Source organism: Saccostrea cucullata, unplaced genomic scaffold (assembly GCF_032062105.1).
Source record: "Saccostrea cucullata isolate Sc308-1 unplaced genomic scaffold, CSIRO_AGI_Scuc_v1 ctg5460, whole genome shotgun sequence".
Lineage (NCBI taxonomy): Eukaryota > Metazoa > Mollusca > Bivalvia > Ostreida > Ostreidae > Saccostrea > Saccostrea cuccullata.
The window spans coordinates 6982-31612 of NW_026929758.1; the positions used below are offsets into that span (position 1 = coordinate 6982).

A 24631-nucleotide genomic window follows, 5' to 3' on the forward strand; every position below is an offset into this window, starting at 1 on the left:
TAAATATATATTTTTATTGATCTATAAAAATAGCTATTCTTCCAGTTGCAATCAGTTTATAGCTTTTTTTCTATTGAATAATTTGTAAATATTGATTTGTTAGACAGGTTGTGAACACTTGGAGGCGGCTATTTATTGAGACATCAAAAGGACTCAGTTCCCAATGTAAAGGTATTTACAAAAAAAATTATACATACAGCAAAACTTGTTTAGTATGAACACAGGGATATAGTGAATTCACAGATATAATGAAGTTATCTTGGATTCCTAGCTTTTTGAATTTAATGAATTCCTTATACAGATATAGTGAAGTAATTTTATTGGTCTCTGTGACTTCGTTATAACCGAGTTTTACTGTAATATTATATAATATGTTTATATGTGTTTTAATTCTATTTAATTTTAAAGTTTTTTTAAAACCAGAACATTGAATCAGACAATGATACAAGAGTAAATAATAAAGAGAGTCCTGTTCTTGATGTAGATAATTCTAGAACAGTGTTGTAATTTACAGAGAGATCTCCCTGACTGAAATCAACACAGGATTATAAAGTCACAGGAAAAAGAAATAGAAGTCTGGTGTCAGTGATGTATAAATTGGTGTTACAGAAATCTGTTAATGTGTCTGGTGTTAGTCGGTGTCGTCACATTACCCACGTGTCTACGGACCGGGTCTGGATCTGTGATGATGAAGGTAATCTCATCTTAACTAACACGAAAGGACACATTCTAGATAAAGTGACAGGTTTAATTGCATATGGTGTTGGAGTACATACTGTGACTCGAGATAGTGCTGTGATTTATATAGACAGTGACAATAACATCATTAAACTGTCTACAGATCACAAAGTAAAGACCACAGTGATACCATACACATCACCATGGTCACCAGTGTGTGTCTACAGCTCCCCCTCCACTGGAGACCTGCTGGTCGGGATGTTTAATACTGATACAGATACAGGCCAGGTAAACCGTTACACTGACACAGGAGAACACATACAGACCATACAGCACGACAACACAGGTCAGGAACTGTATAGTGATCCTAGATACATCACAGAGAACCGCAATGGAGATGTTATTGTGTCTGACTATTACGGTAATGCTGTAGTGGTGACAGACAGTAGAGGAAGACATCGCTTTTCCTACAGAGGTCCTCCATCGGGATCAGGACTAATGCCACGTGGAATCTGTACTGACGCGCTGTCACACATCCTGGTGTGTGATGAATACACCGGCACAGTACATATCATTGACCAGGATGGTCTCTTTCTGACACAGATAGAGACCAAACAACACGGGATAGACACACCATGTGGCCTGAGTTATGATTGTGATACACGGCTTCTCTGGGTTGGATCATTGTACAGCAACACAGTAAACATTTACAGACTTATCAATGAAGGGGACGATCTGACTGGTGAGTTACACTCTTATATGATTGTGTGTTTTATCTAATAATATTCTGTATGTACAGATAAATAACTTTAATATTAAATCTTTATATACTATTTTAAAAATACTCGTTTGTGTAAATACCAAACATTAAAAATAATAAATGTATTAACATTATACATGTTACATGTGTTTTTAATTATAATTTGTTACACAAAGTAACAAAAAATATTTCTAAGATAGACATAAATTATCTTATTATTATTTTAAGTATAAATTGTAGTTTAAGCGATACATTTTGCAAGGCAGGGTTTTCAGCATGTCCAGAGAAAAAAAAATTGAATCATATTATTGATAAATGTAAAGTTTTCGGAAACTTTAAAAACATTATATGGAATTAAATAATCTCCTGTTTTAAACTTAATCAGGTTTGTATTGCTGAGGCATATAAACAATTACTCTGTACCCCCCGGTACATAGAAAGGGTTTGTCGATTGAAAGCAGAACACTTCCAACTATAGATATGGTGGGGTGGGCAAAGAGAGATAACTCCAAAATAAAGAACTGTTTTTCTTATCTATTTGAGAATGTAAATCACTTGAAAATTAATATGCCATTGGAATTTAAAAATAGAATAATGTATGGTTATAACATATAATCTAATACCTATATAATACTTATAATATCATTTTAATATGTACTTACATGTAGTATATAAAGTATATAGGTTATGAAACAATAATATGGTTAACATGGTTAAGAATTAAAAGTTTTGGGCTGCATTTTCACGCACTTTAAAAAGTTCATTTAATCGTTCATTTAATGCCAATTTCCTTTTATTTTATACTTGCAAAAATCTCATCAAAGAAGAAAAAACAATGCTAAAAGCGTAGGAATCTTTAAGTTTTATGAGTTAAACCACTGACCTTTTGCTATTTGTTATGTGGTTTTTGTCCAGCGTCATTAGTTGTATATTAACATTTAAATGTTTACAGCTTCTTCTAATAAACTGCTGAACAAATTTCAACCAATGTTGACATACATCATCAAGTAGAAGTTTTCAAGAAATTGTGAATTCCATGGATATCCCCCACCCACAGAGTCTAAAGATGGGGTTCTAATGATCATAGTGTATCATTGTATAATTTGTTTAAAAGTCCCTCTCTCCTGTAGATAAATCAGATTAGCAACATGTACATGATGTAGGTGAAAAATTGAGAAATTTTGTTGCATCAGAGTCAGGGGTTTTTATAGGAAGGGGGGGGGGTTCTATTGATTAAAGGGAGAAGATGTTTATTTATTTGAAATTTTTTTTTCTCAAACCTGTAAAGTAAGGAAACTAACTACAACAAACTAAGTGTATAGTAATGATGAGCAATCTCTAGTACTTCTTCTAAAATTGTCAATTGTAAGTTTCAAATTGGCCCAATTGGGTCAGGGATTCTAGTGTTGAAGTGAGACTATGTTGAATTTATAGGGAATTGACTGTACTATTAACTTTAAATGCTATGCTCACTGGCAATTATAGAGTATAAATTTGCAATTAGAAAAGATTTTTTTTACAAGATTTTTGAAATTCTAGATTACATCATGTCCATGATCAGATGTTCTTGTTCTACATGTTCTAGGGCTGTATTATTTTGCAAGAAAAAATACTTTGCTCTTTCCTTTGCAACAAAGGTTCATTAGGTTATTAGCTCACCTGAGCTTTTCTGATCATATTTTGTCTGTGGTCCGTCTGTCTGTCTGTAAAATTTTCACATTTTAGACTTCTTCTCAAGAACCACTGGGCCAGTTTTAACCAAACTTGTCACAAATCATCGTTGGGTGAAGGTGTATCATTTTTGTTCAAATGAATGGCTATATGCCCTAATTAGGACCCTGCAAGGATTTGCGGGTGCCCTATAATAATCACTCTGTTTGTCTTTTCATCTGTCATTCTTCTGTCCACAAATTTTCTGGGTTTTTTTTAAAAAATGTTTTTTATGGTTGCCCAATCAAATTCAAGGAATGAGGTTACTTGTGACCCTCTGTAAATTGACAAAAAATTAAATATAGAAATTTTATTAATGTTTTTGTATACATGTAACAAATCACTGATTTGTGTACCATTGTAAAATGCTATTTTTATCAAAAATAGAACCGTGATTTGAAAGATATAGATCTTTTATCGGGGTAGGGGTTTCATGTTTACATCCATTGCATTTTAACCCCGCCCCACTCTTTGAAGCCCTTAGAATATAGGTAGGTATAATTTTCTCCTTTGGCTGGTCACTGTATTTTATTGAAATCTACCTATATGTAAACAAAATGGTAAAAGGAGAAAATTGTACCACATGCTATTTGTAAAAAAAAATTGTAAAATCTAGCTGGCTTTTCCCATATAAACAGATCGACGGAATTAGATTTTCTGACCTAAGAATAAATTCATATGCTAAACACTGACCAATCAGCTAAATGAAATTCGTAATGAGTGAGTACCACAAAAATACTATGAGAACATGCTTGGAATTTTACTGCTTTCTGATAATTTTTTTTTATGCATTTGAGTCACAGATTAGACACGGATCTACATATGTACAGTTTCCGAGATCACATTAAAATTTATACATGTATACGGTTACAAATAATTGATAAATATGCATTAGTTAGATTTAGTTTTGTAACATATTTGGTGAGCAATTCGCTAGGTCTTCAGGTATTCCCGAGTATCAGTGAATACAATTTTAGTTTATTGTGCATTTTTTGTCCTAAAAACAGTAAATGCTGAGTACCCATGCGTATTATGAAGTATAAATAGCCTTGGTTGACCATTAAAAAAGTTTGAAATGTAGAAAAGGATAAAAGGTAAATTGACCTAAACCATGTGTCTGTGAAAAAATGTAAACGTAGTAAACCAGCATGTACTGTCTTTCTGTCATTGGATTGGAGAATGTCTATGTGCGAAATAATAATGAAATAGCCATATAAGGTCTTCTCGGACACACACATCCCTCTATTGTACTAAGACCCGCCCATTCTCTTGCCGTAGAAAAACATATTCTCACAAACCTGGCTGAATTTAGCTGTGATAGTCCCCCCTCCCCCCTCCGGTTAGGGCAGGGCCACAATGGACGATCAAAGTTTTACATGGGAACATATTGGAATTGTCTTAAAAAATCTTCTTCTCAAGAAAAGCAAAGCCATGACCCCCTGGTGTAGGACGGGGCCACAATGGACGATTTTTTTTTCTCAAACTTTTAAAGCCATTATTTTGTCAAAGAAATATGGTAACAATTACCAGTACTCAGTTAGTATAGATTCAAGTTCAAATCATACATCCTCCCCTTAGGGATAAGTTGATATCACTCATAAAATACTGAATTAACCAAAGTGCTCTGGTGAGCAATGTGGCCCATGGGCCTCTTATTTTTAGAGATAATTCAGAAATAGTGACAAATTTGGTGATATCTTTTGAAAATCTTTGCAGAACCACTGGGCCCAAAAATTTGAAACTTACAGCAAACCCTCTGAACGAAGTGTTGAATCAAGTTTGTTCAAATCATGTCTCCAGGAAGCATGATTGTGACTTTTTTATCCATTGGCAACCTTTGATGTTTTAGATAAAGTTGATGAGTTAAAGACGTTCTTGAGAAAGGAGAAGACAACTGTCACCCATGCCAGAGGAATACTTGTTGGATGTGCTGAGGCTGGAAAAACAACGCTACTGAAGCGATTAAGAGGGCACAGTCAAAATATCGGTGAAGTTACAGAGTCCACCAGGGGACTGGAAGTCCATCAATATGTCTTTATTGTTAAAGACGGAATTTTAGAAGGTAACTGATACACATACACAGGACATATAGACATTTTTTACAGATTTTACATTTCAGCTCTTCTGAGCTGAGCCAAAGACCTAAAGAAAACATACTCTGCCACTGTCGCCCAAAAAGATTTTGAGATTTGTGAATTTTCAATTCAGTATACATAATATATGCAAAGATTGAAGTGTGCGACGGTGGTAGACACTATTTTTTAAAGGAAAATAAGCACAAAAATAGGTTTTATGGAGGCTTTTCTTCATTAAAATTAGAAATATACCAAATAAATGATGTGAACAGTCATATTTCCAGGAAAGTCCTCCTTCATGTCATATTCTTTAATGATTTATCATATCCATCTACTCAACCCTTGTTAAAGACAATTTCATAGCTTTTTAAGAACATTAAATTTTAAGGGCACAATAAAGTTCAAACTGTAACTTCTTCTTTATCATTACAGTGTATGACAGTAGCTTGATCCAAAGAGTCGTATCATGTCTCATTGACAGGCACGGATCATCAGATCAAACTTGACATTTCTCGTCTTGTTTGATCTAATGATCTGCGCCTGTCAACTCAATGATATACGACTCTTCGGATCAAGTTACTGTTATAATGATATATATGTACCAGTCTACATTCAATATACACTTATCCAATGGTTGTGAGTGGGATAGCTCTTTTATCAAACCCGCGACAGGGAACTATTCCCCGAGGGCTTAGGGGACATTTTTTTCTTGTCAAGGGTTTGATAAAAGAGCTATCCCACTCACAACCAGTGGATAAGTGTTTTATTATACTGATGTATATTATAATTTCTTAGGTTTGAATTTTCTTTGTAGTTAGATAATACTGCAAGAATGAGCTGAAATCCTGATGACGTCACAATGCTACTGAAGTCATTATGACATCATCAGGCTATGGATTTAACGCTGAAAAATTAAAATTGGCGTCAAAAATTGCATGAAAACTTACCAAGGGGCGGGTAGCAAAAACTATACCCCGGGGTATAGCTTTCTATGCGGGGAAATTTTCACACTATGAAGAATAGTTATTTTACCCTCTGAACTTTATATAGGAAACATTTTAACAGAAGTATAATAATATTTATTATGCCCCCCTTCAAAGAAGGGAGTGCATATGGCTTTGCTGCTGTCTGTTGGTCTGTTGGTCCACTTAGTTTCTGTTCATTTTATTCGCAACCGTTGCACATACTAAAATGAAATTTGATATACTGGTACATGTATATCACATAAATATCTAGGTCAAGTTCTGTTTTGGGTATGATCGCACCATTTTTGACAGAGTGATGCACCTTGGACCTAGAAAAATTCCAACTATTTGCAGTTTCCGTTCATTTTCTTTGCAACCATTGTACATACTGAAATGAAATTTCGTATACAGATTTATTATATGAATATCTAAGCCAAGTTCTGTTTTGGGTACAATTGCGCAATTTTAGTCAGAGTGATGCCGGGCCCTTAGACTTAGAAAATTTCCAATTATTTGCAGTTTACATTCATTTTCTTCACAATGGTTGTACATACTGAAATGAAATTTGGTATACAGATTTAGCAGATAAATATCTAGGTCAAGTTTTTTTTTTGGTACGATAGCACCATTTTTGACAGAGTGATGCCCTTTTGGACTTGGTAAAATTCCAATTTGGGGGAGGGGGCATAGGTGTTTTACAAACATCTCTTGTTTAAAAAATATCATATGCATTAAAAGATGGTGAATATAAAAAATATCTGTGATAAATTGTAATGTTATTAAGTATTTCTAGAGTACATGTACTTAGAATGTAAGATGATTAAATTATTTACATGTATTAACAGTAGCTGATGACGATTCACCATTGAAGACTTTTATCAGGATAAATGCCGCGGACCTGAAGCCAAAAATTAGCGGCGAAGTTGACATTTCCAATCCAAATGAAAATAGTGATAATTCGGGACTGAAAAGTTCTGATAAAGAGAGGGAGGAAATCTATAGCCGAGAAGAAGAGAAAGTTGAGTTGTCTAGCCCACCAACTAAACGCAAAAAAGTAGAGAATTCAGTAGAGGTAACGGCCAGTGTTCTTTCGTCAGAAGCACAAAAAATGGTGAAGGATGAAATTTTTCAGAAAATCTTGTCTGAAAAAGAGAACTTACCGACTGTCAGCATGCTTGATTTTGCTGGTCAGTTAGCGTATTATGCCTGTCACCAAATTTACGTAACACCAAAGGCCTTCTTCATCCTTGTGTTGGACATGACTAAAAAGTTCGAAGATGTTGTTGATAAAGAGAAAGATAATCAAGAAGGATCAATCTTCTCTGTGTGGACTTACAAAGGTAAAACATGATGTTGTGATGTCAAATTTATGTCTGTGTGGCTTACAAACATGAAGATGAAAAAAAAATTATGCAGTAAATGGCACTCAAGTTGCCAAAAAAAATGTATGAAAAAATTTTTAAAAAAAAATTATAGAAAGGTCAAAGGGAGGCGGGTTAGTTCACTTTAGTCAGGGAGCATCTATTTTTATGCCCCCGTAAACGAAGTTTCGGGGGCATATAGTTTTTGTCGTGTCCGTCTGTCTGTCTGTCTGTCTCTCTGTCTCTCTGTTTGTCTGTTTGTCCGCAAAAACTTAAACCTTCCCCATAACTTTTGATTTAGTGGAGCTATGACATTCATATTTCACATGTATATTCCTTGTGACAAGACCTTTTTTGGGATACCACCAAATTTGACCTTTTGACCTTGACCTTGGAGTTTGACCCACTTTTACACAAAAAATTTTGAACTTTTACTTTGACCATATCTTTTGAACAGTATATACCAGGATATTAATACTTGACATATGTATTGTTTGTAGAAAGACCTTTTATTTGATACCAACCTTGACCTTTTGACCTTGACCTTGGAGATTTTTGTACTTATGAAAAAACTTTAACCTTGGCTATAACTTTTGAATAAATAGTGCTATGGCATAAATACTTCACATATATAATTTTTGTGAAAAGACACTTCATAAGATACTAAGAACCTTGACCCTTTGACCTTGACCTTGGAGTTTGACCTACTTTAAAAAACAACCTTGACCATAATTTTTGAAGGGTTAGGAAAAGGGCTTTCATACTTCACATATGTATTCCTTGTGACAAGACCTTTTTGGGGTACCACCAAATTTGACCTTTTGACCTTGATTTTTTTAGTTTGACCCACTTTTACGCAAAAATTTTGAAGATTTACTTTGGCCATATCTTTTGAACAGTATACACCAGAACATTAATACTTGACATATATATTTTTTGTGGAAAGACCTTTCATTTGATACCAACAACCTTGACCTTTTGACCTTGACCTTGGAGATTTTTGTACTTATGAAAAAACTTTAACTTTGGCTATAACTTTTAAACAGAAAGTGCTAGGGCTAACATACTTTAAATATATAATCCTTGTGAAAAGACGCTTCATAGGATACCAAGAACCTTGACCCTTTGACCTTGGAGTTTGATCTACTATAAAAATACAACCTTTACCATAATTTTTGAAGGGTTAAGACTAGGGCTTTCATACTTCACATATGTATTCCTTGTGACAAGACCTTTCATTTTATTCCAAGTACCTTGACCCTTTGACCTTGACCTTTGATTTTTACCCACTTTTATGTAAAAAATCCAAACTTTTACTTTGACCCTAATTTTTAAACGGTAGATACTAGGAATTTCATATTTAAAATATCAATTCTTATTGGCAAGACGTTTCATTTGAAATCAACAATTTTGACCTTTTGACCTTGACCTTGGAGATTTTTGTACTTACGAAAAACTTTAACCTTGGTCATAACTTTTGAACGGTAATGGCTAGGGCTTTCATATTACAAATGTGTAATCCATGTGACAAGACCTTTCATTGGATATCAAGAACCTTTGACCTTGGAGTTTGACCTTCTTTTTACAAACTTTAACCTAGCTTAGTCATAACTTTTGAACGGTGAGGGCCAGCGCTTTTATACTTCCCATATGTAATATGTGAGACAAGGCCTTTCTCTAGAAAACAACAACCTTTACCCTTTGCCTTGACCCCAGAGTTTGTCCTACTTTAAAAATGTTAACCATGGTCATAACCCTTGAATAGGTGATGCTAGTGTTTTATATTTCACATTTGTATTTCTTGTAAAGAAGGCCTTACTTTAGGTACCAACATATTTGATCTGCATTTGAGAAAGCTTAACCTTCGCTTTGTTGCCATATGGGGGCATCAGTGTTTCACAAACACATCTTGTTCTAACTGTTAACTTCACATTATTTGCTTTTTCTCAAGATCCAGTTGACAAATTCAATTTAACTTTTTTTTCACAAATTGTCCTTGGGTATAGGGTATTCTGAAAACTTATGCGTCTTGTTAGATCTGATGATCTGCGCCTGTCAACTCGACGTGATACGACCCTTCGGATCAAGTTACTGTTATAATAATATATATTTATTATATACCTGATGTGTATCACTCAATTTTACTGTTGATTAATGAAATCACGTTACGTCGTGACCCGATTTTCCGGATCACCAACATGTTGTTTTCTGAATCCATATCACCATTCTCTGGAACTGATGACGTAGTACGCAGAAATATGACGTTATTTTTCTTGCGTGTTAAAAAGTCCTTTGTTATTATGCTTAATAATTGTTGAATGGATTAATATTATTCAATTTATCTCTAGGATGTTTATTTTAATATATTTAGCCAGTTATAAGGGGGTATATAATAAATTTATCATTATATCAGTAACTTGATCCAAAGGGTCGTCTCAAGTCGAGTTGACAGGCGCGGCTCATCAGATCAAACTCGTCTCGTTTGATCTGATGATCAGCGCCTGTCAACTCGACTTGAGACGACCCTTCGGATCAAGTTACTGTTATAATAATATTTATTATACCTCTTTATAAATATTCTACACAACGCGTTATCTGATTGGTTTTAGGTTATCACGTGACCGGGCCGTAAAACTTCATATTTCCCGTGGTCTGCACGCTTTTCATCGTATTCCACCTCTTCGGAACACCTAGTGAATTTTCTCGCAATATAGTTCTCGTTTGTTGAACGAAAACTCCCGAGAGTAGTAGACGTCACAATAGCCTGGTTTACGTCACAAAACTGATGACAATGTGTTGACCAAAGGGTTTTATAGTAACTTTACGTTAACAATGAAAGTGAATTTGAGAGCGGTGCCGAATCTGAAAGTTTATGTTTATTTCAAAGGTTTTGCTTGTTTCGGTATAATAAACAATTCATTGCATGAATGTTCGGGAAACATGAAGACTTATTCAGCCAAGAAATATCATATTCCCCTCGGGGGAAGCCCTCGGGAAATATGATTTTCTTGGCTGAATGAGTCTTCATATTTCCCTCACTATCATGCAATAAATGTATAATCTCTAATGGGCGTTATTGCAAAATTATTGAGCGTTTTTGCATTTTTATAAAAAGACAAGGCCTGTTCCTCATGTTCCCGTTCACTGTTGTAAGTACAATATAATTGTTAGTTCTCGTCAATTATGTTTGTCTGTTTTATCCTATTACGATGCCCTATTTCTTTTTCAGACTACCTGAAGTTTTGGATAACCTCAATCAAGACTTTTGGAGGCACTAAGGCGCCATTATTTATTATTGTCACACACACAGAAAAAACATCTACTGATGTAAGTATCTAAACTGAAATGTAAATATGGATTATAAGAATGAAGTTATTGCTAACAAATCAAGGGAATAACAATTAAATTTATCTTTTTCCCCGGTTGTAAATATGTGCAGAAGACTCTCTTTTGCTCATCTAAGCCAAAGACTCGATTGAGCTTACCTGATCACATTTTGTCTGTCGTCGCCCGTCTGTCTGTCTGTAAACTTTTCACATTTTCGACTTCTTCTCAAGAACCACTGGGAAAATTTGAACCAAACTTTGTACAAAACATCCTTATGTGATGGGGAGTTTAAATTTTAAAATAAAGGGCCATGCCCTTTCAAAGGGGAGATAATCAAGAAAAGACAAAAATAGGATAGGGTCATTAAAAACTCTTCTCAAGAACCAGTGGGCCAAGAAAGCTGAAATTTATGTGGAAGCATGCTGGGGTAATGTCAAATCTAAATTGTTCAAATCATGACCCCCGGGGGTCGAACAGGACCACAATAGGGAATCAAAATTTTACATAGAAATAAATATGAAAAACTTGAAAAATCTTCTCCTCAAGAATCACTAAGCCAGAAATGCTGAAACTTATATGGAAGCATCCTGGGATAGTGTAGAATCTAAATTGATCAAATTATGACCCCAGGGGGTAGGGTGGGGCCACAATAGGGAATCTAAGTTTTACATAGAAATATTTAGAAAAAAATCTTTTAGAATCTTCTTCTCAAGAACATTAAGTCAGAAAAGCTTATATGGATCAAAGCATTCAGGGATAGTGTAGAATTTGAATTGTTCAAATCTTGACCCCAGGGGTAGGGCGGGGCAACAATGGGGAATCCAAGTTTTACATAGAAATGTGTAGGAAAATCTTGAAAAAACTTATTCTGAAGAACCATTGGGTCAGAAAAATTAAAACTAATGTGGAAGCATCCTAGGGTTTTGTAGATTCTAAACTGTTAAAACATGACTCCCAGGGTTAGGGCAGGGCCACAATAGGGTATCAAAGTTTTCCATAGAAATATATAGGAAAAAACTTTAAAAATCCTCTTGTCAAGAACCATTGAGTCAGAAAAGCTGAAATTTATCTGGAAGCATCCTGAGGTAGTGTAGAACCTAAATTGTTAAAATCATGATCCCCGGGGGTAGGGCGGGGCCACAATAGGGAATCCAAGTTTTATGTAGAAATATATTGGAAAAAATCTTCTTTTTGAAAAGCAGTGGGCCAGAAAAGCTTAAACTTGGGTAGAAGCATCCTGGGGTAGTGTAGATTTTAAATTATTAGAATCAAGATGGGGTGGGGGGATAGGGGGCCATACTAGATCTGGTAAAGCACTGCATCACAAAAGTTATTCAGGTGAGCGATGTGGCCATGGGCCTCTTGTTTTGCTTACCTCTGCCAAAGGCTCACATGAGCTTTTCATGTTCAAAATCTGTTTTTTGTTGTCGTTGGTTTTGCCTTTGTCAGAGTAAACTGTTCAAATTTTTAAGAACCGCTGGACCAATATCAACCAAACTTGCCACAAAGTATTCTAAGATAAACTAAAGGGAAATCAAGTTTATTCAAATAAAGGGCCACACCCTCTTCAAAAGGGAGATAATCATGAATTTGTGAAAAATATATGGCATCTTTTAAAGATTTTCTTCTCAAGAACCACAGGGCCAGGACAGATTAAATTCATGGAAGTATCATAAGGTAGTGTAGATTCAAATTAGTTCAAATCATGACACCCAGGGGTAGGGTTGGGCCGGAAAGGGGGTCAAATTTTAACGTAAGAATACTGCAGTACATCATGTACATAGGAAGTTTTTTAAAAAATCTTCTATTCATGAACAAATTAACCTGGAAAGATGAAACTCAAGCGAAAGCATCCTTTGGTAATGTAGATTCAAATTTGTTCAAAGCATGACACGGGGGGGGGGGGTAGGAATACGTAAGAAAAATCTTCCGCTAATGAACTGGGCCAGGAAAGATGAAACTCAAGTGGAAACATCATCAGGTAGTGTATATTCAAGGTTTTTGTTTTTAAATCAAGACCACCGAGGGTTACAGGGTGAGGCCACCATAGGGTATCAAAGTTAAAGATAGGAATACATAGGAAAAATCTTTAAAAATCTTCTTCTCAAGATCAGCAATGCCATCATTAGTCACAGTTATATGAAAGCATTCTTTGGTAGTGTAGTTTCAAGTTTGTTCAAATAAATGCCGCTGGGTATAGGGTGGGTGTGGCAAGGCACTTTGAGAAAATTTTTCAAAGTACTTTAAAATTGGACCAAAATCAACGCACTTTGAAACAGACTCTGAAAAAAATGTTTATAATAAAACAAAAATTCTGGACTTAGATTTTTAGGTCATCTGAGTTAACTCAGGTGACTTACTGCTATCCGTTTTTGTCCGTCTTCGTGCGTTAACAACTTAACATTTGAACATTTTCAGCTTCTTCTCTGAAACCACTTAACCAATTTCAACCAATTTTGGCTTATAGTAGATGTATGGGTGAAGGGGAACAAAAATTATGAATTTCATGGTCCCTGTCCCCCTGGGACTTGGAGGATGGGGCAAAAACTATTAAAATTAGTGCAATCTTTAAAAATCTTTTTTTTTCCTCATGGACATCAAGCTGTCATACTGTTGGTATGATTGTGGTCAGCATTGAGTCCTCTAACAAAATTGTAAAATTCATGGCCCCAGGGTCAGGGGTTCTAGTGCTAGGGTGGGGCTATATAGATTATATAGTGAAAATGCATAAATTCTTTGTAATTCTTATTCTCTGCTCATGGGCATTAAATAAACTAAACAAGTGCATAGTTATGTTAAATAAGACTGCATCTTCCAAAAATTAGGAATTTCATGGCCATAGGGTCAGAGGTTCTAGTGCTAGGGCAGAGTTATATAGATTGTATAGTGAAAATGAATTATTTCTTTGAAAATCTTTTCTGCACCTGGATATTAAACCAATGAACTATGTACATAGTTATGAGGAGGAAGGCTGCTTCTTTGAGATTTGTGAATTTCAGAGCCCTTCGGTCAGGGCTTCATGTGTTAGGGTGGGGCTCTAATGTTTAAATAATGAAAATGGATGAATTCTTTAAAAACTTTTCCTTTGCTCTTGGTGATTATGCCAATGATGTATATGTAAGTACATATTTAAGATGAAGACAGCTGCGTCTTCCAAAATGGTTAATTTCCGGGCTCCTTGGTCAGACATATTTGGAAGGGGGGAGGGGGTGTTACATAGTCGGAATATAAATCAATGCTTTGAAATCTGTACTTTGATAATAATGATCAAGTTATGATGAAATAAAATTCATGATAAAATTTCCAAAATTTTGAAATATGTGGCCCTAGGGTCAGTGGTTCCTATGGGATGCAGAACTGGTTATAATATAAATTCAATTTCTCTTTGTTGCTCTGATCTACCTCTGGTATTAAGTAACCAGAGTAAGCTTGCTAAGTGTTTAATGATGATAAGCAATGGTACCTCTCTCATAATTGTGAATTTCATGACCTCTGGTTTAAAACACGAATCAAATTCATTTGTTGGAAAGTTGTTATGGGATACTCAGGTGACCTATAAGGCCCGTGGGCCTCTTGTAGTAATGGATAGAATTAATTTGTTGCAATTATATATCTTTCAAAAATCATTTTACTGAACATGTATTGATTTACTCTTATTGGGAACAAGGAGAAGAGTATACAGTGAAACATCTCTAAACCGGCCAGCTGCCGGACTGAATAAAATGGCCGGACCAGAGGGATGGCCAGTTTCACGAGAATCTAACATACTGAACAAAAATATATAATTTGTGTCTGTTATAATTATAAGTCTACATGTTATTGATTATCGGCAGACACGTAATGTATTCTTAAGGTCTATAACAAAATGGAAATTATACTTAGTGAGGATAAATTCAACATATTGATTTTTATAAAAAAAAAAATTAAAAAATAAAACATGGAAAGTTACTTTATTAACCAAATGCAAAGAAAGAAACCACCTTAACTGAACTCTATACAGAATACTGCATGTGTATCTGTGTATCGCTTAGTACGTTATTAAAAAAAATTGTTTGTACTTCAGTTAAAAGTAAATAATTAAAACATTTCTGAGCAAAACTTCTGTTATTTTAATTATGAAATGTATATTTTGGTAAACAATTTTTTTTCTTAGCATTCTTTAACAGTGCCAATTTTAAGGCCGCTTATGTATATTTAAAAAGATGATGCAATATGGCATGCAATAATTTGTTGATTCATTCTGTGATTGAAATTTATTAGTTGCTTGATATTTTATTAATTCAAGTTTAATTGATGTTAATCATATGTACACAGCTTAGACCGGCCATTTACGTAGTCTGGCAGGATGAGTACCCCTTCAAGACGGCTAAACAATTGAAAACCCTATGAGGCCAGATTCAATTTTTCACACCTCTGACTTCTCGTGGGTAGGCTATTTTTCACACCTCCGGCCGGTCATTATTATTCCTCTGGCCAATGACAGTTAAATTTCTTGCAATCAAAAAGTGGCCGGTATGATGAGGGGAAATTTCCTGTTTCTTAACTTTTGTTCTTGGAAAAGTGACCAGTGTCTGGTTTTCAGGGGTGGCCGGTTTTTTGAGAGTTTATGTGTAAAGAAATGTTAAGAATTATGCCGGGACTTATAAATTTGACCGATGTTCACGGAGAACTGGTTTTCAGGGGGCCGGTTTGGAGAAGTTTCACTGAAGAAGGTTTCTCAGCCCTCTTTTTTCCCTATATACATAAGGATTGGTAAAAAAATTAATTGAAAGTTGGGGAAGGATAAACCGCCCTAAAGGTTAGCCCCAATTTTCAATGCATGCACTGTATATCATTTATATCTTTGCAAAAAGTAGGGTGCCTGGGATTTGCAAGAATATTGACAAAGCCATACACATTTTTTTCAAAGTGCGCTTATATGGTTGATATTAACGCACTTTTGATATTTTTTTTTCAAAGTGCGTTGACTTGGTCCTGAATTAACAAATTAACCACCAGATATAACTTAATTTTTTAGATATGATATCTTTAGCTATCAACTACTGTAAATCACTTTTTATTCGCGAGAACTTTATTTTCGCGTAATTACGCAAGTCGGTATGCTCGCGAAAATTTCATTCTCGCATATAATAGAATTCCTTAAGATTATATAGAACATTGACCACAATTCGTGAAAATTTTGTCTCGCTAATAAAGAGTCAATGACTATCTCGCGAAAAAAAGGTGTCGCTAAAATTAAGTGATCTACAGTATCATTAGACGAAGAATTTCATACATATTTAATTTAGTTTTAAAATTAGATTATTTTTGTTTATCTTTTTTATGGAGCTCTTCTTCTAAAGGAGATTGAAATAGTCTAAAAATTGCCACGACCACCCACCCCTTTAAATAACCAAACTCAGCAATTGCTAAGTTCATAGTTATGATTAGCAATGGTGCCAGCCTCTTTCAAAACTGTGATTGCCATACCATCTACCTTTATTTAGTCCTTAAATCATGGGCAAATTCTATCATTTGAAAGCTGCTACATGTCTCAGGTGACCTATAAGGGCTATGGGCCTCTTGTTTTATAAAGTGCGTAATTTTCAAAGTGTGTTGTAACCATGTAACAGTTTAACATAAGAATACGTATGAAAAAATCTTCTTCTCGAGAACAGGAATGCCGTAATTTTCAAAGTGTGTTGTAACCATGGGACCACAATAGGGTATCAATTAACAGTTTAACAAAGGAAGACATAGGAAAAATCTCTTCTTCTCAAGAACAACAAAGCCATGATTTGTGTTATAATTAGCTCTTCTGAGCTGAGGCTCAAAGAGCTAATGCTATGGCCATTTGTGTGGTGTGCATTAACTTTTTAGAATATGGGCCATAACTCAAGAACCCCTTGGCCAATCAGTACCAAATTTGTCACAGGGTATCCTTGGCCCAAGGGCTACCATTTATACCAAAATAAGGGTTGGGACCCTTAAACAAGGGGAGATAATCAGGAAAACAAAACCAAAAGTATTGGTTGCTAAAAAATCTTCTTCTCCAGAACCACCAGGCAGATTTTCACCAAACTTACATACAAGGATCAGGATATGTTGAAGATTTAAAATTGTTCAAGGCATGACCCTAGGGCAAAGGGTGTGGTGTCAAGGTCACTTCAAAGTTGACTTAAATTTACAAATAATAAAAACGTTTATATTTTGCTTACTATTAGGATTAGGATTATCAAATCTTGTAAGTTGATGCATCTCAGGACTTCACATCATGTTAACTCAAAAGTAGGTCACGGTGACCTACTTTTTAAATTTTGTAAGCATTTGATTTTAAATTGATTTGAAGGCATATTTCGGGCACTTGAAGGCCTATGATCATCAAACTTTGTTAGTTGATGCATCTTGGGTCCTTGAACAACGTCAGCTTTAAAGTAGGTCACCGAGACCTACTTTTTGAACTTGATGACTAATTCTTTTTAAAACATTTAATCCAATTATTTCAGACACAGAGAGGTTTAGAATCATCAAATGTTAAAAATTGATGCACCTTGGGACCTTAAAACATATTTATGAAAAAGTAGGTCACTGTGACCTACTTTTTGAATTTTGCAGGCATTTGTTTTTGAATTGTTTAAAAGGCATATTTTGATTACCTTCAGACATAGGATCATCAAACTTGGTTCAGCAGATGCATCTTGTGACTTTGAAAAATTTCGACCAAAATATAGGTCACGATGACCAAGTTTCAACATTTTATGGTTATATATTTGTATCTTAGGTATTTATTGGCTTAGAATCATCAAACTTTGTGAGTTGATGCATCTTGGGTTTTCGAAGTGTAACGAACAAAAAGTAGGTCATGGTGACCTACTTTTGACATTTTATGGCTTTATTTAAATATCTACGGTACTTATTGGCTTAGAATCATCAAACATTGTTAGTTGATGCATCTTGGGTTTTAGGAGAATGATGTCCAAAAAGAAAGTCACTGTGACCTACTTTCGACATTTTATGGCTATATTTTAGTATCTTAGGTATTAATTGGCTTAGAATCATCAATCTTTGTGAGTTGATGCCTCTTAGGTTTTCGGAGAGTGACGACCAAAAAGTAGGTCACGGTGACCTACTTTTGACATTTTAAGGCTTTATTTATGTATCTACGGTACTCATTGGCTTAGAATCATCAAACTTTGTAAGTTGATGCATTTTGGGTTTTTAACTCTTTTTCCCCCTAATGCATTACATCATTTACCCCCTGATGCCACCATTTGACGCTATGCCCCATTTCCCTGTTGACGACTTTTGACGCATACACACAACAACCCTAAATAGCTCTGTGATTTCCCCTGTTTCTAAATAAATTCAGCTCTAAATAATAGCCAATCATGTGTATTACATATAAGGTAATGTTACTATAATTAGTAAAGTCACAGCTTCTGAATTCACGTGAGATTTACCTGTGTGAAAACAATGGCTCCCAGTCTGTTTACAAGCTTGTCACAGGTAAAATTCAGCCTTAATATTGCATTTAATGTAACAAACCTTTGGTTGTATTATCATTCACAATGTTTTACATCAATTCTAAAGTTGAATTTTAGGAAAATAAATTTTACAATGAAAACTAGAAGGAAAAACTTCATAGAATTTTTAACAATAACAACAATGGCGGCCTTAGATTTCCCATGTGTTTTATGAGTACTAAATACTCTACTTTCAGCATTTTTTTCATCAGGGCATTGATTTAGATAAATATTAATTTATTTCCCCCAACAGACTTTTGCAAGAAATGGTCAACTAAATATATAAAATATTTATAAACAACATGTCTGCATGAACATGATTTAGAAATTTGGTTTTTGGCTCAAGACTAAGATAATTACCTATCATTATTAAACTATCTTAATTAATTATAATAAAAAAAAATAATGAGCATTTTAAATGGTTTGGTATTATATGTTAAATTTACTAGTATATTTTATAGAAAATTTCTCTCATAGTGAGGATAATATGAAGATTAGTTGCAGGGGCTGACAAATAGATTTTTAAGGCACTTGTCCAAGGGCAAGTACATGATCAAAATTGACGTGCCCTACCTGAACTTTTGCTTGCCCTACCATAAACTAAATCTGTATTTATAGATATTTCAAAAAAAGAGGAAGACAAATGCTGAGTAAATCATAAAAGCCCCTATGCCCAGCTTTAAATTTATGGCCTATAAATAAATTCTATTTTTGATAAGTCACTTGCCCATGGGCAAGTGGTTGATAAAATTTCACTTGCCCACCCCTAAAATTCACTAGCCCCGGGCGTCGGGCAATGGGATTTGTCATCCCCTGAGTTGTGAAAATTTCATCTTACCTGGTTTCACCTTTATATTGTTAATTGTAGATTAATTATTCTTAAAAAAATATATGACAATATTAAAGTTCAATCCATTCCCCAAACATTGATATATAATATGTGACACTATGATGAAGTTTAGGTACTAAATTAGCATGTTCTAAATGTAATGGTCAGTCATTTCAAGTCAGTCAAAATGGCTTCAGGGGGCAGCTAAATAAACACTGAAAATCACATGTGCGTCAAATGGTGGCAACAGGGGGAAAAGAGTTAAAGAATGATGTCCAAAAAGTAGGTCACTATGATCTACTTTCAACATTTTATGGCTTTATTTAAGTATGTTAAATATTTATTGGCTGAGAATCATTAAACTTTGCGAGTTGATGCATCTTGGGTTTTCGGAGAATGTCGAACAAAAGGTATGTCACGGTGACCTACTTTTGACATTTTATGGCTTTATTAAAGTATCTACGGTACTAATTGGCTTAGAATCATCAAACTTTGTAAGTTGATGCATCTTGGTTTTTCGGAGAATAATGTCCAAAAAGTAGGTCACTGTGACCTACTTTCGACATTTTATGGCTCTATTTGAGTATCTTAGGTATTTATTGGCTTAAAATCATCAAACTTCGTGAGTTGATGCGTCTTAGGTTTTCGGAGAGTGACGACCAAAAAAAAGGTCACAGTGACCTAATTTTTTATATTTTATGGCTTTATTTAAGTATCTGGTTTCATTTTGTTTGTTGATGCATCTTTGGTTTTTAGAGAATGTCGACCAAAAAGTAGGTCATGTGACCTACTTTTGAATATCTCAAGGACTTATTGGCTTAGAATCATCAAACTTTGTTAGTTGATGTATCTTGGGTTTTCAAAGAATGTAGACAAAAAAGTAGGTCACGGTGACCTACTTTTAAATATCTCAAAAACTAATTGGCTTAGAATCTTCAATCTTTGTTTATTAATGCATCTTGAGTCCTCAGAAAACTTCAATCTTAAAATAGGTCTCTGTGATGTACTTATGGTTTTTTATAGCTTTATTATTCAAAATATTTTCAGTCCTAATTGACTAAGAATCATCAAACTTTGTCAGTTGATGCATTACTTGGGTCTTAGGATACTAAGGGTTAGAGGCTTCAAATAGAAAAGATAGATTGTACAATTTATCAGAAGAGTAATTAAAGGCCTTTGGGCCTCTTGTTATATGAAACCATTCTCTGGTAGTGTAGATTCAAGTTTATTCAAATCATGCCACAAGAGGTTTTGGTGGGGCTTGGTGTTCTCAAGGGCAACAAAGCCATAGTTATTTGAAAGCATCCACAGGTAATGTAAATACAAGTTGTTTAAATCATTACCCCTGAGGTAAGGGTGGGGCCATATTGGGTGAGCAAAGTTTTGAGAAGGATAAAATATTAGAAAAAAAATCTTCTAGAGAACAGCAGAGCTGTTATTGTTTATATAAAATTTATATGGAAGCATCCTTCGGTAATGTAAATTCAAGTTTGTACAAAAGATGTCCTCCAGGGTAGAGTGGGGTCACAATGAGTAATCAGGGTTTTATATATGAATTCATAGGAAAAGTCGTTCAAATTCTTCATATGAACAACAAAGACATGATTGATTGTCAATATAAAATCATAAACTCACAGTCTTTGTGTGATACAGTATCACAGTAAACATTACTCTATAAATTAGGCCCCAACACTTTTTGCATTCTTAACAATGCTGCGTTTGATTTATAGGTCACCCGAGTCACTCAGGTGACCTTTTCCTATCCATTTTCATCTGTTGTCGTCCATGGTATGTTCACATTCGAACATTTACAGCTTCTTCTCTGAAACCACTGAACCAATTTCAACCAAATTTTGTTTAAAGCATTTATGTGTAAAGGGGAACAAAAATGTGAATTTCATGGTCCCTGTCCCCCTGGGGCCTGGGGGGTGGGGCCAAAAGCAATAAAATTAATGAAATCTTAAAAAATCTTCTTCTTTATTCCTGGACGTCAAACAGGCAAACTGTTAGCATGAATGTAATGAGCATTGAGTCCTCTACCAAAATTGTGAAATTCATGGCCCCAGAATCAGAGGTTTTAGTGCTAGGGTGGGGCCATATAATTAATCTAGTGAAAAATGCATTAAATGTTCTTCTCTGTTCCTGGGGATTAAACAAGCTAACTAAGTACATAGTTATGATGAGCAAGAGTGCTTCTTCCAAAATTGGGAATTTTATGTCCCCAGGGTTAGGGGTTCTGGTGTTAGGGTGGGGCACTATTGATTATATAGTGAAAATGTTCTTTGAAAATCTTCTCCTCTGCTCCTGGGTATTAAATAAGCTTACTAAGTATTAGTAAGTTATGATGAGTAGGAGTGACTTTTCCACAATTGTGAATTTTATGGCCCCAGGGTCAGAGTTTCTGGTGTTAGGGTGGGGCTCTATTGATATATACAGTATTGTAAAAAAGCATTTATTCTTTAAAGATCTCCTCCTCTGCTCCTGGGTATTAAATAAGCTAAGCACATAGTTATGATGGGCAAGAAAGCCTCTTCAAAAAAATTGTGAATTTCATGGCCCCACGGTAAGGCGTTCTTGTGTTAAGGCGGGGCTCTATTGAATATACATGTATTAAGAAAATGCATTAGTTCTTTCAAAGTTATAATGCCTCAACCAAATTTGTGAATTTCATGGCCCCTGTGTCAGAGGTTTTGCCATTTGGTGTAAAGGGGGGGGGGCGTAATGGTTAATTAATTAATTCCTCCTGGGACAGAGGTATAGCAGGGGTGGTGATTGGAAGATTACATAGTCTGAAAATAAATTAATGCTTTGATATCTGCAATTTGGTATTAATGAATCATTTATTATGTCCCCCTTCAAAGAAGGGAGGGAATATTGCTTTGCTGCTGTCTATCGGTCCGTCGGTCGATCTGTCGGTCCACTTTATAGTTTCCATTCATTTTCTTCGCAACCGTTGCACATACTGACATGAAGTTTGGTGTACAGATATATCAAATGAATATCTAGGTCAAGTCCTGTTTTGGGTACAATCGCACTATTTTCGACCGAGTAATGCCCTTTGGACTTAAAAAAATTTCAATTATAAGCAGTTTCCACTCATTTCCTTGCAACCATTGCACATACTGAAAACAAATTTTGTTTACAGATATATCACATTAATATCTAGGTCAGGTTTTTTTGGGGTACGATTGCACCATTTTTGACAGAGTTATGCCCCTTGGACTTAGAAAAATTCCAATTATTTGAAGTTTCTGCTCATTTTCTTTGCAACCGTTGCACATACTGATATCAAATTTGGTTTACAGATATATTACTTTAATATCTAGCTCAAGTTCTGTTTTGGGTACAATCGCACCATTTTTGACAGAGTTATGCCCCTTGGAGTTTGAAAAAATTCCAATTATTTGCAGATTCTGTTCATTTTCTTTGCACCCGTTGCACATACTGAGATGAAATTTAATATACTGTAACAGATTTATCAGATGATTATCTAGATCAAGTTCTGAGATGAAATTTAATATACTGTAACAGATTTATCAGATGATTATCTAGATCAAGTTCTATTTTGGGTACAATCGTGCCATGCTAAGTTTATAATTTATGTATTTGTTGCCTCTTTCAAAATTGTGTATTCCATGGCCTCTTGTTTTAAATACACACCAAATTCAATTGTTGGAAGGTTGCCACTTGACACTCAGGTGACATATAAGGCCCATGGGCCTCTTGTTTCTGTAAAGTTTCTATCGTCAGAATAAGCATGATAAAGCCAAAGTTATTGAGCAATTTTCATTCTATGCATGTTTACTTCTGCAGAGCAGCTGGCAATGTTAGTCAGATTAATAATAAGAGGCATTATCAGGAAAAGTTGATTCAGGTTTATTAGTCTGATTATATTATGATCCTTTGAGCGATGTGGACTTTTTAGAGCTAGTAAATAGTCATAATATGGAAGATACATTTTTAGCTCACCTGAGCCTAAGGCTCAATTGAGCTTTTCTGATCACATTTTGTCCGTCATTCGTCCGTACGTCCGTCTAGCTGTCCGTCCGTCTGTAATATTTTCACATTTTCGATTTCTTTTCAAGAACCAATGGGCCAATTTTAACCAAACTTGGTACAAAGCATCCTTGGGTGAAGGGGAGTTTAAATTGTTAAAATGAAGGGCCATGTTACCTTACAAGGGGAGATAATCAAGAAAAGACAAAATTGGGGTTGGGTCACTAAAAAATCTTCTTCTCAAGAACCACTGGGCCAGGAAAGCTGAAACTTATGTGGAAGCATTCTATGGTAGTGTAGATATTCAATTGTTAAAATCATGACCCCTGTGGATAGGTTGGGGCCACAATAAGGAATCCAAGTTTTACATAGAAATATATAGAACAAATCCTTAAAAATTTTCTTCTCAAGAACTACTGGGCCTCAAAAGCTCAAACTTATCCGGAAGCATCCTTGGGTAGTGTAGATATTAAATTGTTAAAATCATGACCCCCAGGGTTTGGACAGGGCCACAATAGGGAATCCAAGTTTTACATAGAAATATATAGAACAAATCTTTAAGAATCTTCTTTTTAAGAACCACTGGGCCAGGAAAGCTGAATCTTATGTGGAAGCATCCATGGGTTGTGTAGATATTAAATTGTTAAAATTATGACCCCAGGGGGTAGGGCGGGGGCACAATAGGGAATCCATGCTTTACATAGAAATATATAGAACAAATCTTTAAAAATCTTCTTCTCAAGATCCACTGGGCCAGGAAAGCTGAAACTCATGTGGAAGTATCCTTGGGTAAAGTAGATTCTGAAGTTTTAAACTCATAAAAGGGAAGGGGTAGTGGGGCATGATAGGTATAGCAAGAGGGGGAATTTGGTAAAGAACTGCATCGCCCAAGTTACTAAGGTGAGCGATGTGGCCCATGGGCCTCCTGTTAATATTGTAGTTTAGAATTCATAGGCCAAGTAGACTTAGTAAGCTTTGTAGCTCATAGGCCTGATGTAGTATTGTTAGACTATGAATTTTGTTTGCTTCTTCAGGAAATAGAGAAGTACTTTGAAGATTTCTGGAATGCTGTACCAGACGAGGACAGAGATTGGTTAAGTGAGTCTCTGAATGATCGTGATTATGCTGTGGGTCTAGTTGAACTAAATGATGAAACAAAGACAAAGCTGGAATCAATGAAAAAGTCCATTGTTGAACTATTTACAGAAGAGACCAATACAAAAATTGAAATACCTTCTTCATGGGCTTTAATGGAACAGTTATTATATGAAGGAGGGTGGAAAGTTTTATCCCTGAATGAAATCAGGAGGCTCAACTCATCCCTTCCTCATGAATACCAAATTGAAAGTGATGAGGAAATGTCTAGGTTTCTGAAATGTTTCCATGACAATGGCATTCTTTTGTATTTTCAAGATGAAAAATTGAGGG

General features: G+C 35.1%; 1 protein-coding gene across 1 annotated transcript; it reads left to right on the forward strand.

Moving 5' to 3' along the window:
* Positions 1-477: 477 nt before the first annotated feature.
* Positions 478-24394, forward strand: LOC134282151 (uncharacterized). The gene is made up of 4 exons (XM_062764598.1): positions 478-1420; positions 4998-5210; positions 7034-7528; positions 24238-24394. Exons 1-4 carry the CDS (start codon positions 589-591, stop codon positions 24255-24257), a joined length of 1560 nt encoding a protein of 519 aa, XP_062620582.1. The 5' UTR covers positions 478-588; the 3' UTR covers positions 24258-24394.
* Positions 24395-24631: the final 237 nt, after the last annotated feature.

Coding starts and splice junctions, on each gene's coding strand:
- LOC134282151 (XM_062764598.1), top strand. CDS start 589: ATGTATAAATTGGTGTTACAGAAATCTGTTAATGTGTCTGGTGTTAGT. Junction 1,421..4,997: donor TGAAGGGGACGATCTGACTG/GTGAGTTACACT, acceptor TTGATGTTTTAG/ATAAAGTTGATGAGTTAAAG. Junction 7,529..24,237: donor CTCTGTGTGGACTTACAAAG/GTAAAACATGAT, acceptor TTGCTTCTTCAG/GAAATAGAGAAGTACTTTGA.